Source organism: Sceloporus undulatus, chromosome 1 (assembly GCF_019175285.1).
Source record: "Sceloporus undulatus isolate JIND9_A2432 ecotype Alabama chromosome 1, SceUnd_v1.1, whole genome shotgun sequence".
Classification (NCBI taxonomy): domain Eukaryota; kingdom Metazoa; phylum Chordata; class Lepidosauria; order Squamata; family Phrynosomatidae; genus Sceloporus; species Sceloporus undulatus.
This window is the reverse complement of record NC_056522.1, coordinates 228,150,511-228,168,471: the sequence shown is the minus strand read 5'-3', so window position 1 is coordinate 228,168,471 and position 17,961 is coordinate 228,150,511. Positions and strand designations below refer to the sequence as shown.

General features: G+C 38.1%; 1 protein-coding gene across 6 annotated transcripts in view; it reads right to left on the bottom strand.

Annotated features, from left to right (window-relative positions):
• Window positions 1-17,961, bottom strand: part of LRP1B (LDL receptor related protein 1B) — a 1,051,820-nt gene that overhangs the window by 477,425 nt on the left and 556,434 nt on the right. For all 6 annotated transcript variants that reach the window (XM_042437575.1, XM_042437584.1, XM_042437621.1 and 3 more), the window contains one exon: window positions 171-290. In XM_042437575.1, coding sequence (XP_042293509.1) covers window positions 171-290 — 120 coding nt within the window. The remainder of the gene's footprint in view (window positions 1-170; window positions 291-17,961) is intronic.

Below are 17,961 nucleotides of genomic sequence, written 5' to 3'. Positions count from 1 at the left end.
TAAACTTCCTTTTACAAGTATATATGCAAGGATCCAGAATTTAGACCCTTTTAAACAGTTGATTGAAAGCAAGTTAGGCAGCATATGCATTCGTGTGATTTATCTGTAGTTCAGATAGGTATCATGACTTTAATATAAGTATCATAATATGATTGACTTATTGTGTTTACCTTGGCAGGTTTTCCCATTGATGCCAACCTCATAGCCTTCTTCACAGTAGCATCCAGTTCCGTTTCTGGTTATGGCACACTTGTACTCACACTGCATTTGTTGACATTTTGGTAGTAATTCTGCAAGAAAAGATATGAGACATCTGAAATGTAGTTCATTTATATCGGGAAAGCCATGAAATAATGAAGAAGCTGATCTTTGGAGCTATACTGTGGTACCATGAATCCTTGCTGTCATTGGTGTGTGTATCAGCAGTGTCTGGTGGCACCCAGGTCAATTGGGCAAGGAATCCATTCCAGGTCTTAGCTAGCTTTAAAAAGCTATCCAAGGCAGGAAGCAGGTTTTTGTGGGTTTCGGGCTATGTGGCCATGTTCTAGCAGAGTTTCTTCTTGATGTTTCGCCAGCATCTGTGGCTGGCATCTTCAGAGAATGAAGGCAGGAAAGCTTTGGAGCTCATTTGAGAGCCTGAATTAAAACCTGGAGTGGATTCATTGCCCCACTGACATAGGAGATTCCAGCTACCAAATGGTGTGTATATTCTATTTTCAGTTCTTTATGAACTAGTAGCCATTTTAGCTTCTTACATAAGCTAAGGCCATAGCAATTTCTCTAACCCAATTCTATTGTTTCTCTGAACACTCCTCCATGTTTTCTCCCCATCCTTTTTTTATACCAACATACAGAACTTTGGGTTGCATACAGTTCTATATGGACATTCTGTCTATAGAAAATCAGAATCCAAGTGTAATCTGGAGGAGTCAGTCTTTTCTGCCTGTTGCAGCCCCCTCCTCAAGCTCCCCAAAAGCCTGTTACAGAGGGATACAAAGCCATCCAGAGCTAAGTTTCTCACAGCTCTGAAAACTGTAGGGTAGACAATCTGCAGATGTCAAAATTACATTAGCATCGCATTGGATTTTGGCTTGGTTTCTTTCTTCTTTTATGTAACATTCCAGATCTCAATACCTCTTTAGATGTAAAAAAAATTCCTATTTAAACTTATTTTATAATCTATCTGCCTTCTAATTAAACTATCTTTGTGTGTATTTTTCAAGAGTATGTTTTTTACAGGTGCACATTTATTCAGCTAAATGCAAATAAGTCTAAATTACTAAATCTAAAAGAAAAGACAAAAACATTTTTTACTGTGCATAGTTTCTTCTGAATGACAAGAACCCAAGTTCTTCCCATCATTATTTATTGTAATAATGAAATAATCATGTTGTATCACAGGCCACAAATTAAATGCGTTCATTAAAAACAGTTAATGTGTATTTACTTCTGTGAAAAAAAGAGAGAGGATATAATGTTCTGAGTTTTTTTGAAGTGTTGTTTTAAGTGACATGTAGACATCCAGCACAAATACAATGTATTACAGCCTAATGTGATCCAGTGCAGATGGAGCAGAGGAATGCCCAAAGGGCATAAAAGACCAATTCTTCTTCAGCATGCAGCCACTAGGACTTTTCAAGGAATAAGAAAGGCTATGTATACCTATCAGATCACCATCAATCTGTTCCTTCTTCACTCAGTGAAATAAAGTGACTTCTACCTACACCTGGATTAAACTCAAAGCATGAAAAAATAACCCATTTCCCATCCATATGCATATGTTGGATGAACAGCGGGCAATTTTATTTCACTCTATCATTGAAATGTATTGTTTAAGCAACAGAAAACATAACAATTCATGTACAACTAGAGTAAATATACTGAAGTCTTGTAAAACACAGAAAAACAATATGATAAAAAAAAAATCAGTGCACAAGTAATCCCTTGTTTGTAGTAAATCTGATTCCCACAACAGCCACTATTCCAAATGTGGTGGATGAAATGTCAAAAACATTTTTTTGTTTCCAACAAAGTGAGTTTTAATAAGTTCTGACTTTTTTATTATTGTTTTCCTCTTGTTGACAGAAGATATGAAATGGTTTGTAAAACTTTGATCCTTTCATAATCTCTTTAGATTTTTGTATTACCCAAGCCTATCTGATTCCTGAGGATGGATTGTAAAATAAGCTTAGAGTGGCTAGAAGAGAGAAAGATTCAGGTTACCCATCAAGGTAAAGAAATTAGGTAGGTAGTAGAAAAATAGAATCCTGTTGTTACAGTTTTAAAACATAATCCTTTCACAGCTTTACTTGAAAGCTATCCTTGATATATTTGTTATTGTTTTCTTTTTAACAGTCATACTTTTAATTCTATTGATAGTTCAATTCCATTTTAACTTTTGAATGATGTGCACTTTTAGCTGTATTTGTTTTAACTTTTGTAAGCTGCAACAGGACACAGGGTTGTGAAAAGAGTGTGATAATAGAAACAGCAGCAGCAACAGCTAATTCTATTAGGAAAGGACCATTTTCCTTGAAGAATTTGGTTTGATAATGCCATTTTAGGTTTGTAATTGCTAAGCCTGTAGTGGGCCCCTAGAATTTAGATCTGTTTTCTTTTCTTTTAAGAAGCTTGAATATTATTGGTAACTATAATAGGCACCATGATTACTTCAGTGTTACTTAATGTTTATTCTTTTGTGGAGAAATGGGTGTATTCTTCATAATACTTATGGCTGCTCCCTAAAGACAATCCAAAATAATTTCACTTCTTGGCCCTTCATCTAAGAACTATGATAAGCTAGGAAATAATTTTTTTATACTATAAATTATTTATATTTTGTGCATGATATGCAACTGTTTCAATATATGAGGGATTTCCAATTGTGATCTGCAAGTAAAATATATATTTTCATCTCCTTTAGTATGCTATTTAAAAAAACAAAAAACAAAAACAAAATATGTTTCAAGAATTTAATCTATTCCAGGAATGAAATTTGTTCTCTCTCTCTCTGATTTATATATTACTTTAGAGATTGAGTATGGTGTAGTGGTTTGTGTATTGGACTACAACTCTCTAGGTAGAGTTCAATTCCTCACTTGGTCATGGAAACACACTGGGTGACCTTGAGTGAGACACATACTCAAAAGAGAGATTTTCAAGCAAGACAGTCCACTCAGAGAGACACCCCTGGTGAACAATTCCACCAACTCCGCCCCATTAACAATAAATGCTTTGTGAAAAAGGCTGCTCAAAAGAGGGCAGAAGCCACTCAAAACACCCCCCCCCCCCGTGCAACACACACCATAAAAAAGCCGCTGTTGGCTTCTCCTGGGAAGATACCTCTCAGAGAACAAAAGGGAAAACTTCCCCTGGTCAGACTTTCTGCTCTCCTAAGGAAGTCCTCATGCAAAAGAAAACCACCGCAACAAATAATGCCATTCCCAGCAATGGCTGCACAAAAATGCCGAGCAGGAGCTACGCTCTAGCAGGCAACTAGCCACCAGATCCTCAGGAGAAGAAACATACATGTCTTATCTCTCAGGCAAAAAGAAAAAGAAGCACACCCAAAGGAGATTGTTCTTTGGTATCCACCCAATTTGCTCATGCATGCAATGAGGCGAAGAAACAATATGCTACACACAGCAGCCTCGCCATCCGTATCAGCCTGTATCACACACTGGTCTTTTGCCTCTACAAGCACTGTTCTTTAAAATTCAAGAATGTGCTTACCTTTAAAAATATCAACCACCAGGCTGAATGCCTGCTCCACCAGAAGCTCACCTCCTGCTCAGATCATAGACAGGGTACAACAGGAAGCCATCAATGATCACCATGACCACCAAGGTACAAACCAACCGATCCCCCAATCAACAAACAAACAGAGTAATATTTACCTGATAGGCAAATAACCACCATGATACCTGCTGCCGTAGCCAAACAGAAACCACCTATATCACTGCTATAACTTAGCTACTTCCCTACAAAATAGAAATGGTATACAAGGTGTCCAGGTAACTCCTGCTGGCACCGACAAACCAGTTGCCACTGAGGTTTCCTCACAGCAAGGCTTTCAGAAACCTACTGCCTGCCAGACAAGTTGGCTGGCCAAGCTGCATGAGGTCAGAACCTTTGGGGACCTAGAAACTATACGGGGCTCTATGATCAGTGGACTCTACAGAACAGCCATACCAACTGCATAAACAGTTGTTGGACTTCCACTTATCATCCTAACAACAGGAGAAGAAATGTAGCAGGTTTTTATGGCCCTTGGACAGCACTGCATATCCAAAAACTCTATCATGCAACTAGAAAAAGAGCTGTGAAATAACTTCTTGACTTTCCTTTTCTGTACCATCCCTACCAGTCATCTGTACCAATACTTTACAACCATTTAGGGACAATCATAGGTGAGCTTCTCCCTAAGCCAATCACCTTGGGCTCCTGGGAGTTGATGAGGAATTAAATGCCATCCTCCTAAAGGACTTTACTCGACAGGCAATTGAGACAAGACTGATGAAGGCCAAAAATACAGCTCCAGGTAAGGATGACATTCTATCCTGCTTGCTACAGAAGCAGATGCCTGACAGTTTAGGAGATTATTGCATTGGCTGTCTTTTGCCAATCTGGGCATGGGCAAGATGAGGCCAGGACTGTCTCCCATCACACAGCTCCATGCCCAGATCATTACCATCCCATGCCAGATCAGGACTTCTCCCATACTTAGCTAAAAAGCTTCTTTTCCATTCTTAGCAAAGTAATGGGAGATGTTCCAATTGGGTACAGGATGGTAACAATCGAGATGACAACAATATGTGCATAGAGTTGTGTGATAACATATGGTCCCAGCCTGGTCTCAGACCCTGCCCAGATCAGGAAAACGCAGTGTGATAATCGCCATAGTCTTAGCAGCCATTTTAAACCAGTTCTGTTAACTGCCAACCACCTGGAAAAATGTCATGATGATTCTCATCTATAACATCTACCCCCTTTAGACAAGTTAGAATCCTTCCTTGTTGTAGGGAAGCCACTGACTACCCCCTTTACCCATTTAGCCAATCCCTTCTGGCCTGTTTGATAGGCCAAGAAGGGCAAGGGTCTAACATACATGTGGTGGCTTTCACCTCTCCAAGGATCCATCAGGCTGCACATATTTAAAAGTATCCATCAACAATTGAAAAGTATCCATCAACAATGGACAAACAGGCACCAAGGTTACATCCACTGGCACTGTATCAATTACACCATCAAAGTCGGAGTGGATCTGAGTGACTTTATCTGAAAAGCACCATGCAAATTCTTCAGAGCAGGCTGCTGGGTGATCTGCATTTTCTACTTGACGGTATGTGCAAGTTACCCCCTGACCACTTGGAACAGCTCTAGTGGACAGCTCTGTGAAGATGCAATGCTGGCAGCAAAATAATTTCTTTGCTGGCTGCACTGCTATGGAGTAGGCCTTCAAATAGACTCTAGCCTGTGTTCAGTCAGATTCACTTTGAGACTTCCACCAACATTACTCTAGTCCTCATCCTACTTGCTTCATCACCAACTCACTGGAGAATCAGGGGGCTGGTTTGGCTCCAATATATAAGAGGGCATGCTCAGGAGCAACTGTGTCCACTGCCCTGAGCATTTCCCCATTCCAAAGATTGGCCAGAGCTTCAACAGAATTGCCTGCCGAGGTGACACAAAATTCCCCAAAAGTCATCAGGAATCTATCCAGATTCATCAGCCTCCTGGGGCGCACCATCCTAACAAGCCCCTTACCTCTGCAGAGGCCCTGAGTTCCAGTGAGTCTGAACCTGACAAGATAATGATCTGTCTATGACAATGGAACTACAGAAAGTTCCTCCACCCCAAGATCACTATCACCCACCCAGCACAGAAAACAAGAATTAGAGTGTGCCCAGCAGCATGAGCAGCGACAGGTACCACTTGAGACAGACCCATGGTTGTCATGGAGGCCATGAAGTCCTGAGCCACTCCCAACAGAGCAGTCACAGCATGGATGTTGAAGTCCCTCAACCCTAACAGCACCCCAACACCAATCCTAGAGATCACCACAGGTAGCTTAGGATGGAGGACTGTTGAGCGATGGGGTGGGTGGTACACCAACAGAATCCATATTCTTTCCTGGCTATTCACCTTTAGTTAAACATAATCAAAACAAGTAGACTGTGTGAGAAGTAGACTAGGTCAGGGGGATGGAATCATGATATCTCACTGCAACTCCACCTCCCTCCCTCAGGTCTTGCCTTCTGCTGCATAGAGAAGCCTGGTATGCAAAGCTGAGAGAGATTACCACCCCCCAGCCTCATCCAATTAGGGTTCTGTAATACAGGCCAGGTCAGCATACTCATGTAGAATCGTATCCTGAATGGCCCTTTTTTTTTTTTTTCATTAGCTGACAGCATTCAGCAGCAGCATTTTCAACCTAGGGGGACTGCCACTAAGGCTATCCATGCTGTTTGAGGTGAGAGACAATTTAAAAAGATAACCATTGTTAACATCACAATCCCCTCTGAGAACAGGACACCAGCTATGGGGGAGGCTAGAGCATGCAAACACCAAAAACCCACCCCTTGCTGGTGTATAAGGTGAGTATGAAATCTCCATACACATGTTACTTGTTGGAGCCCTTGGTGGCTGGCATCCAGCAAATGAGCTCATGCTGAAAGTCTGTGGAGTAGGATGGGATTATGCTAAACTCATGTACAAGCTACTGGTATCAGATACCCTTAGATGCTGTGAGGATGAGGAATCAGTTACTATTTCTGTAGATAGCGAACCATGATAAGCTTGGAAATAATTTATATTAAAAATTATATATCTGTGTGTCTGTGTGTGTATGGCATGCTACTGCTTGGAAATAGTGGTGATCACTTATTGTATCTGTAACTTAAAAGTGACATATCATTTTAGTCTTCTTTAGTATGTTCTTTTTCTCTTAAAATATGTTTTAAGAATTTAATCTATCTCAGGAATGGCATTTACTTTATATATATACTATTTATAGATTATCCTGTTATATCTTTCTGCACTTGCATTTTTTTGGATCTGATATGTAATATTTATTGTTCCTATGTTAAACTTTATTTCTGACCGGTAGCAGATCTTCAGGGCTTAAAACAGTATTCTCTCCAGGGTTTAAGGCAATATCTGGATTACCTGTCCCATCAAATACCAACCATGTCTGACTCTGCTTAACTTCCAAAATCAGATGTGATCATATGCATTTCTACACATCTTTAAGTTGTTGCTAACTCTGCCTAATATATAGCTAGTCTGGAACTTTTTTTTCCCTTAAGCACATCTCCAGATAAATTTTGAGTAATATGAGAAGATGTGTGATAAATCTTGAAATAGATTCTGAAGATAACACTTTTCAGGATTGCACTGTGATTTAACAAAGTGAGAGGAAATTCACAAAGTTAGAAATTAATGTTTCTTTCCTATTGTACCTTTTTTCTTTCTTCATTGCTCACATCCCACTCTGCAAGAAAGAAAAATGCAAAATAATTGTGTCTTTGCCCAGCTGTCCAGTGACATATGTCACAGTAATAGCCACCACCAATAATGAGAACTTTCATCTCCTCCACAATAGCCCTTGACAATTTTGATACCTTTGAACTATTTACAGTATGTATGGCTGCTTTAAATGTTATTTCTGGAAGTTATGGAGAATTTATGATCTTTGAACTTCTGTTTGAATGGCAAAAGCCTTTTAACAACAACGTCACTGGAAGAAGGAAAACAAGAGTTAACACTTTAGGAAACAATATTTCTCTCTAACCTTCTCAAGTAGTTGGAGTGGGATAACTCAAAGATCAATGACTCCTCACACAACACTAGAATTAAGGTTCATCCAACAAAAAAAGGTTGCCACTTGTTTTAGGAAAGACCTAAAAAGCATGCCACTTCACAAAATGCATGATTAATTTACAGAAACAGAGGCTTTGAAAGGGAATTAGAAAAATTCCTGGTGGATAGTCCCACCAACAATTATTAGATATGTTAGCTACCAGGAAACAACTCAATTCAAAAATACTTGCTACAATTAGGGCATAGAAAGAGAGGAAGGTTCACTTCTTCAGGCTCTGCCTGTAGACTTTCGGAAACCATTTGGCTCCCCTCTGGTGAAAACAAGATGTTGCACTAAACGGACTTTTGGGGTGCATCCACATTGCAGAAATAATGTAGTTTGACACCAGTGCTGTAGGTCCATCATATAGAATCCTAGGGATTTGTAGTTTTACAAGATCTTTAGTCCTCTCTGCCAAAAAGATGTGCTGGCTCATAAAACTACAAATCCGATAATTCTGTAGCATGGATCTGTGACAGTTAAAGTGGTGGCAAACTGTGAATGTATCTCTACAGTGTAGATGCACACTAGGTTAGATGCAGCAGTGATTTAGTTAAATCCTCACACTAATATCTTTGCAGCACCTTGTACAATTCCAGTAACTATTTTGTATGTTTAGCACATTTCCTTAGTTAAACCCCATCAAGAATCTCTGACTTGCACTAAGCTGTGCTCCTAATTAAAAGATCTAGCAATTTTATTTGTCAGACAGTTCTCGCTGTGTTATCCTCACTCAACAAGCCACCTCTCTCATAACAAATACTGTATTGATTTAAGGCAACCTCTCGGTGGGTTCACAAATCTGCATGTTTAGAGTGTCTTTTTGATAACAATGAAGAAAGGGAGAATAAAATTGCCAGTCAGTTGTTTGGTGTTTGCAATGCTTCTTCCATTTAGTGATTGACCAATAAAACATTTTTAGAAATGAGAAGCTGTTTAACACCCCCCTCCAATGGACAAAAAATTATTATCTTCAAATAATAAAAGGAAACGGGGAAAATTTAGCTGATTACAATCCTTTGTTAGCCATTAACAGAGTGGATTTTAAGCAAGGACTTGTATTTGTATGTGCTTTTCCTCCAGATAATTACAGTTTGCTTTTTTGAGATACATTATCTTTAAAAACACATTTTATCTATTACATTACATTATAATATAACGTAATTGTTTTGCAGGAGTAAAAACAGCTAACACAGAGACAAGGGGAATGGTTTTGTTTGTTTTTTTGGTGACAGATCTTTTAAAATGTATGAAGAGAGAATGCATGCATTGATAAACTACAGTTTAGACTCCAAAGTAGCATGAAATTCTGCTATGCTCATGTACCTTAAGGACCGCCTTTCTCCATACAATCCGCCCCGCACACTCAGAACATCTGGGCAGCAGCTATTGAGGGTTCCGGGGGCAAGGTTAACCTCCACCTCAAGGAGGACCTTTTCCATCTTGGCCCCAACCCTCTGGAACACGCTGCCCATAGAGCTCCGCTCGGCCACCTCCCTGGCCCAGTTTAAGAAGGAGCTAAAAACCTTCTTATTTTTATTAGCATTCCCGGATGCTGGTCCCGGTTAGCTTCCCCCCTCTGGCAGCAGTGGTCGGCTGGCCAGAAATTGGTTTTAATGTAATTTTAATGATTATTGTTGTTATTATTTATTGTGATGTATTTGTATTTGTATTAGTATTATGTTGTGCACCGCCCTGATCGTGGGAAGGGCGGTATAAAAATAAAAATTTTATTATTATTATTATTATTATTATTATTATTATTATTATTATTATTACTCTACCACACATATCTTTTTCTCTAGCATGGAGATTGAAGTTGGCTTTTAAAACATAATGTATATAATGTTCTGCATTTCTTGTTTCCTCTTGGGAGATATTATACACTAAAGGCATCAGAATCCATCTGGTCGTGGAAGCTAAGCAGAATCAGCTCTGGTTAGGACTTAGATGGGAGATCATCAAGGAAGACCAGGTGCTGTAGGCTCTTATTTAAGAGTAAGGAACTGACAAAACCATCTCTGAGCATTCATTCCCTAAGAAAACCATATGAAATTTATGGAGTCACCATAAGTTGATAGGCAGCTTGAAAGCACACACATATATTTTACTGTTTTTTTCTGTTTTCATAAACCACAGTTAAAATTAACTGGAGTTTGGGGCTTATCTTTTCATCTGTACAGAAATTTTGATTTTCCTGTTCATACCTTTGGATATCCCTTGGATATACACTACAGGTTATCACAGATACTGAAATAGCAACACAGAACTCTGATGTTATTGGTGCTTTTGTTACAGTACTGCTTGAACAGTCCTAAGGCTGGTCAGATAAATCACATTTTGCCATCATGTATAATCATTATGTGAGGGTGGAGCAATAGATTTCATGTCTTATGAAATCTATTGAGAGAGAGAGAAAAAACAGACAGACAGACAGACAGACAGACAGACAGAGTGGTACTATGTTGTAATGGAAGTATACAAATGTATGCATCTCTCAAAAATGTTATTTTAAAGCACATTTTATACTCCATTTGGAGTTCATGGGACTAGTGCCAAATGTGCTCAGAACAAGCATATCTAGTTATTTAGATCAACCTGGAAGATTATAAAAAGTAGCCACGAGAACAGTATTCCTGTCAAACAGGTATCAGTCTGACTCTCATTGTTTCTTAGTTTTTAAATTTGAAATTTTCATATGTCAGGTTCTTAAAGTTCTTATAGAAGAAAAACAGTTTTGTTCTTAAAAAGCTAAATCTAGAAAAAAAAACCACCTTAAAAACTGATGTGTATAGCTAACACAAATTCTTTTGTAGTCAAAAACCAAATGTATGACTAGTAGAAACTATTCATATCCATTCATCATTTTATCCTGAAGGTGCCTTGTTTTAGGACACAGTAAAACAATCAAAGCTGGAAATATATAACCTGTCATCTTTTACTGGTGACAATAACAATAAACTCTATTGATATAATTTAAACATTAGATACAATTACACACTTCACTGAAAACTGTTAGCCTACATGTGTCCTTTTGTGAGTTTAATAACTGAGACAGGCTGTATTTCTCTGTCAAGCAGGCATGAAGGAGAAGTCTGCTATGTTGCAAAGGGGGAGGTAAATCCTCTCTTAAAATGTAACATTCAACTCATTCTGTTATACATAAAATTTATGTCTAATTTTTTTTTTACAAAAAATTGCTCAATTCTGTTTCTCTACGTGCCTAGATACATTCTAAGATTTCATTCATACCACTCACCACATTCCAGGCCTGCTGGTCATCAATAACAGCAATAGCAAGTACATTTCTATACTGCTTATCAGTGCACTGATAAGCACTCCCTAAGCGATTCACAATGTGTAAGCTAATTGCCCCCAATAAGCTGGATACTCATTTTAGCGACCTCAGAAGGATGCCAGGATGGATGAGTTGACCCTGAGCCCCCTGGCTGGTACTGAACTCACAACCTTTGTGGCTTGTGAGTGAGTGGCTGCAGTACAGGCATTTAACCACTGCACCACCAAGGCTCCTTTTAACAGCAGTATATTTCACTGCTTGCACTTGGAGTGGACTAGTTTATAGAGCAAATGACTACAGCTCAGTGGTCAAACATATAGTCAAAACAAGAAAGGCTGCTTCAGTCCCAGGCATTCCCAATTATTGGATCTCAGACACCAGGTTCATGGAAGGCTTCCTTGTACAAGTTGAGTGTCCCTTATCTGAAATGTCTGAAGTGTTTTGAATTTCTTTTCTTTTTTTGGATTTTGGGATACTTGCATATACATAATGAGATATTTAGAGATGGGACCCTTGTCTAAACACAAAATTCATTTATGTTTCATATACTTTTTATGCACACAGTCTGAAGGTAGTTTTATACACAATATTTTAAAAATAATTTTGTGCATGAAGTACAGTTTACATACACTTAACTATCAGAAAGCAACAGGTATCACTCTCAGCCACTCATGTGGACATTTTTGGATTTTGCAGTGCTTCGATTTCAGCATTCTGGATAAGGGAGATGCAACCTGTACAAATATATTGCTTTGGTATATTTGTGATATGTTAGTGTTGGGATGCCCAAATTGCAGTTCTAAATACTCAACTGAATTGCTAGGAATTTTAGAGGCTAAAGGAAATTTCATTGGGAAATTCTTATGTCAAGGGTAATGCTCAACACCATCACTACAACCTTGCTGTAGAACTTCAGTTCTGGGTGAAAAGAGAAAATGTTATTTTCTGAAAATATTTCTTCTGCTGAGAATGAAATCAATAAAGAATTACATCCCTAATGTCAAATCCAATCAATGATATTTTAGAGAGCATCCTGATTTTAAACCCTAGCCTGTTCTTCATATTTCACAGCATCAACTCTACAATGCCACCAAAAAATTAAAATGTTTATGTGCAAAATATGTCTACACTATTTATTTGTTTGTAACTGGCTTGGATTGCACACTCAGATTTATAATATTATTTGAATGCAATATACTTTGTTATTCTTTAATGTGCCCTGTATTTCTGTAGCTCCAAGGGGGGCAAAAGAAAATGCAATTAAGACATTACAGCTGACAAAACATTGTGTTGTTTTACTCTGCAAAGTAAGGATATGAGGAGAATCTTAAAGAGAGGACAATTCAATAGCCTGTCTAGTCTTGATTGCTGTCTTCAACAAAAACACAAACACCCACACTTTGCCATAGCTGCCACAATTTTTGCATTTCCAGGTTCTGTTTTTCTGTCAGCTTCACAACAGATAAAATAACGAAACAGGTAAATCTTTTCTCATCTTTGTATCTCTGTACTGGATAAACATTCTTCATTTATTACTGCATACAAATTTGCAGTGTAGAGAAAGAAGACAGAACTTGATTTTACATTGGAAACCACATCAAACTAATAATATGTAGAAATGATTATGAAACCATAACATAAGACAAGAATGGACAATGCCTTCTGTAACCAGTCTACCAGGGCCAAATACAGAACAATTACAAATGCTTTTGCTATCCTTAGTTCTTGGTAAAAGTATCTTATTTTACATTGTACATGAATTATACCTAAACATCAGATTGTGTACAATATAAAGACTTCTTCATTTAGGTCTGCTATTGATTTTCCCCTCAGGTTCCTCCAATGTTGAAGGAATTACCTTTGCTTTGTTGGTGGTGTGAGCCTTCAAGTTATTAGTGTCTTATGATGACTCTAAGATGAACCTATCATGGGGTTTTCTTGGCAAGATTTATTCAGAGATGTGTTTGCCATTGCCATCCTCTGAAAGAATGTGGTTTGCTCAAGGCCACCCAGTGGGTTTCCATGGCCAAGTGGGGAATCAAACTCTGGTCTTCCAGAATCTTAGTCCAGTGGTTAAACCACTACAGCACAGTGGCTCTCAACCTTACTTACTATGCTACTTGTTCTTCTTGTGAGATGAATGCAAGTGAGAAGAATTAAATGTCTGTTGACACACCAAAACCATTTATGTCAATTAAGCACTCCATGCAAAGTTCTGTGAAATTATTACTGACAGACATATTGGAAGAGACAATTTTCAGCTTCTGTTCCCTTTTGTGGTTTGTTTGTCTTTTTTAAATTTCTATGAAAATACCATCTCAGAGGCACGTCTAAATTTCCCTTTGTCTTGGGGCTGTGATCTGTAGAAATCAATTTGCATTTGAAGATCTTCAGAGTGAATTCCTATGTCCATTATAAAATCTCAAGCCTATGATGGAACTGCTAGTACTAAAAGCCATTGGATTTTGTTCCTTTTGTTTATTTTTAAGATGCTTTGTTGAACTATAGTGCTGTTGCTGCTCCAGTTATTTTTAATTCTAGCATGGAACATGCTGCATAAGATAAAATTATATTACAGCCCCTTTTTTCCATTTAAAATGTCCTACTACATTATGCTGAGAAATCATTTTTCACTATACAAGCAAGAATCGTTCAATCCTTCCCTGTCCTTGAAGCATACCAAGAGTATAAAGAACTATAACACAGATTACAAATACAGGTCTTCATTGGAAATCATGTCATCGTTTGCATATTCAGATTTCCTTCAGCAGGTCTGTATTTCTATGGATTTAAACTTGATTGTATCTGTTCCCTTCATTTTATTATTCTATATTCACATACTGGTCTTGACTCTTATCAATGCTGTAACCTCTGTGTGATTTTTGCCCACTTTCTATCCCCCTCTGCCACTTTCAGGGATATTTCTTTTGCAGATTAGGCTATATAATCTAATTTAATTTGCCCTAAGCTTGTTTGTCAATTCTACATGTAAGCTTTTCTTGTTTGCTTCTTTGACAGCAAAGGATATCATGATTGATAGAATTCAATTGCTGCATTGAAATAATGCAGGCGGTTGTTATTTTACAATTGTCTGCCTTTTTTTATGAGATGTGTCTACTGTACCATGAAAAATGTGTCAAAAATATAATGATCATTGGTCACACACCTGGGCCCATAATTCTACCACAACAAATATACCACAGAGAACAGGTATAGAGATCTGAATTGAGATTCATAAATTGCTTACCAGCCATAGCTATACAGAGTCAAAGGCCAACACAGTAGCAAAATGATTCAAATTTCAGATAATGTGAAATACATGAACAAGGCAGATGTGCTTGATTAGTTATTGCATGAATAAGTTAGAAACTTATGTTAGCAGGTAATTATTTCACTCAGTTTCAGTTCCTAACCAATGTGTCCAGATGTGCTCACTATACAGCATGACCCTTTCTCATCTAAAAGTGAAATATTCCATTATATTAAGCAGTAGGACTATATTTTGTTTTTCTACCCTGGGGACACAGATTTAACTGCCAGGGGAGAATTAAGAAGAAAAGATCCCCGCCGTTTACCTAACATCACAACATAGGAGATTATCACACTTTCCTTTTCCATGCTTCCCTCCTGACCTCAGCATGGGATGAAAACTTTTAAGGCTGGAGACATCCTGTACCCAATCATAGCATCCCATATCTGATCTGGACTTCTCTGGCACTTTTTGAAAGAATGGGATTTTCCTGTTCTTTGCAAAGTACAGGAGAAGTCCGGATTGGGTATGAGATGCCATGATCGAGTATGGGATGCCTCTGGCCTGGGCATGGAGGTGTGTGATAAAATCTGTGGTTAAAAGTTTTCATCCCATGCCAAAGTCAGGAGGGAAGGATCTACACAAATTCAACCTAGACAATGAGGAAATTGAAATAGTATAGGATTTCCCATACCTTGGATCAAATGTTGATCAGAATGTGGACTGCTGACACAAGATCATAAGAAGACTAAAAATGGAGAGGGCAGCTATGAGAGAATTAAAAAAGATCCTAAAGTGTAAAGATATACAGCTGAACATGAAAGTTAGAATCATACAAGCCACTGTATTCCTTATTACAATGTACGCATGCAACAACTGGACAGAAAGAAAAATGAATAAGAAGGAAATCAGTTATTGTATTTTGAAATGTGCACTAGAGAAGAGTGTTGAGGAACTGTGGGCAGCTAAAAAAACCAAACAAATGGGTCCTAGAATTGATCAAACGTGTAATCACCCTGGAAGCCAAGATTCAAATTGTCATACTTTGGACATATCATGAAAAGGCATGACTCATTGGAAAAGATATTCATACTAGATGTAGAAAGGGAGGAAGACCACATGCCAGATGGATGGGTTCTATTAAGGAGGTTACAGGTATGAATTTGCAGAGCCTAAGCAGTTCAGTGGTGGACAGGAGTCACCATACGTTGGGATCGATTCAAAGGCAGTTAACAAAAGATAAACAATAAAATACCAAACAAGATTTGACTACATAATAACTTTATCGAGTAGATTTTTCTAGGCAGAAAAAGAGAAATGCTTTCACAACCATCTCCCATGGGAAGAGAACTGAAGTTTTATGATGTCTTGTGGTAAGACACAAAGAAGGACACTGGACTTCTACATTGTTTTCTCATGAATTAAAGCTCTTATTCAAGTAGGAAGGCTAAATGCCCCCAAAGGCATACCAAGGCTCCATTAATCTTGGAATCCAAGTATGTTCAGACATGAAATTAATGGTTGACAAGTGACTTGAAGACCACATTGACACACACACACACACACACACACACACATATGAACAAGGTTGACTGAAAAGAAATTCCAGAAGAGATTTGCACATAGAAAGTCATTTTAATGAAATACCCACAAGTTTTTACTGTCTTGTAGTGAAGATAGAGTCATATCCAGATGCAGGTAGAGCGATATGCATACATAATAGGCACTCTTCCAGACCCATATTTTGTGGAAGAGTTTTCATAGCTATTATTTTGTAACTAGTCAAGCAAACCAGGGACAAGACACCTTACCCAGAAATGTAAAATTAATATAATATGAAGCACAGATTAATATATAGAAGACAATTTCTAAAGTTTCTCATTGTACCAAATGTTTAGATTTTGCTCCAGAGTTTTAATCTGGGAGAGATCTTTTGTTAAAAGTTTAGGAAAATCCACAAAGACTTTTCTTCATTATGCAGCACAGCCAAAAGTAATTTGTAGGAAATTTCTTCAAACAGAGCTTCTGAACCACCTGAGAGAGAGGAGCCAGATTAAAACATGCTCCCAGTTGGATAGAAACTGCCTTTAGATAGTAGTGCAATAGATTGGCAAAGTATATCTCAATGTTTCTTCTTAAAGCAGGAGGAAAGGAGCAAGCAACAGACCTCTCAGCATGACTCCAAGACCAAAGATTCATAGGGAAGCTGTGTGACGGCCATTCATTAATATGTGTTTAAGTGATAAACTGCCATTTCCAAAAAGATATATTTTAAACTGTTCAAGGTTGCTGATCTTTCTACCCCACTTTAAAAAACTTATTTAATCATTTTAGTAAATGTGCATAGGTTCCAGCACAAGAGGTTGCATCTTTTTCCCCCCAGCAGCTTGGTGTGTGTGTGTGTTATTGCCTTTTTAGAAAAAAAACAACCATTGAGCAACCTTCAAAAAGAAATTTCAAAACCTCTGAAAGAGAAAGAACCAGTCCTGTGCCATCAAAACATTTGTGACAGACAGAACTGGGAGAAAAGGGCACAACTATGCCTGACATATATACTTGCACACAATGCACACCTGGTTTCCCTGGCTTTGGGTAGGAAGCATATCCCTGTGCCAAGAACATTGGCTCCTGTACAGGCAAACAGATTTCCCCTCTTAATACACACACCAACAGAGAGACACCTCACAGCAGCAACAAATACTCAGCTGGCTACTGTCAATGGATACAAGCACATCATTTATAGTCTAAGTAAATTCAAAAACATTACAAAAAATTACAAGCTTTAGAAAGAATGAACAAAAAGCTAAAATAATGAGTTGTTGGATGTATATTATTTGTGAGAATAATAGAAGACTGGGAGGAATGGAGTTATCTGGTCTCCTCTTATCTACAACCCTCTTTAAGCCTTTAAAAATGCCAGATGGGGACTGGAGAAGTCTCCCAAGTCATGTATTTTGTGATTTTGGGAGGGATGGGATGATCCAAAAAGATCAGACAAAGCCATCTTCTGTGTTCACTTTCAGGTTTCTTTCCCCATCATACCTAAGCTTTTCCTCAGGGTCCCTTGGTTTATTTTTCCAGAAAGTTGTAGGAGGATGTCATAGGAAGGATGTATGCCTCTGCTTGCTGTGTTACACAAGTCCCATCCAGATTCAAACCGACGAAAAATAAAAATTGAAGAGCAAGACACTTACACACCTGCTCCCCCACCAGTTAGTAAAAATTCTAAACGTGCTCTTTAGCCACCACTGACTTACTTTCATTCTATTACTTGCTTATGCATTAAATCCAAACCAAAAGTATATCTGTTTTTTAAAGTAGTAGTGTGGATCTTTATTAAAATGTCTTCTCCCTGAATGTGAAGTAGAAAAAAAAAATTCATGTATTTCCACCTCTGCTTACAAGGTTTCTATATTTTTATTATGGAATACACAGTGTTGTAACCAACAGCAAAAACCAATCATATCTAGGAATCAAGGTAAAAATTAGATTAAAATTCTTGCCTACCACTTCTAGGGTGATGTCAAGGGAAAATATTCAATCATGTGACTT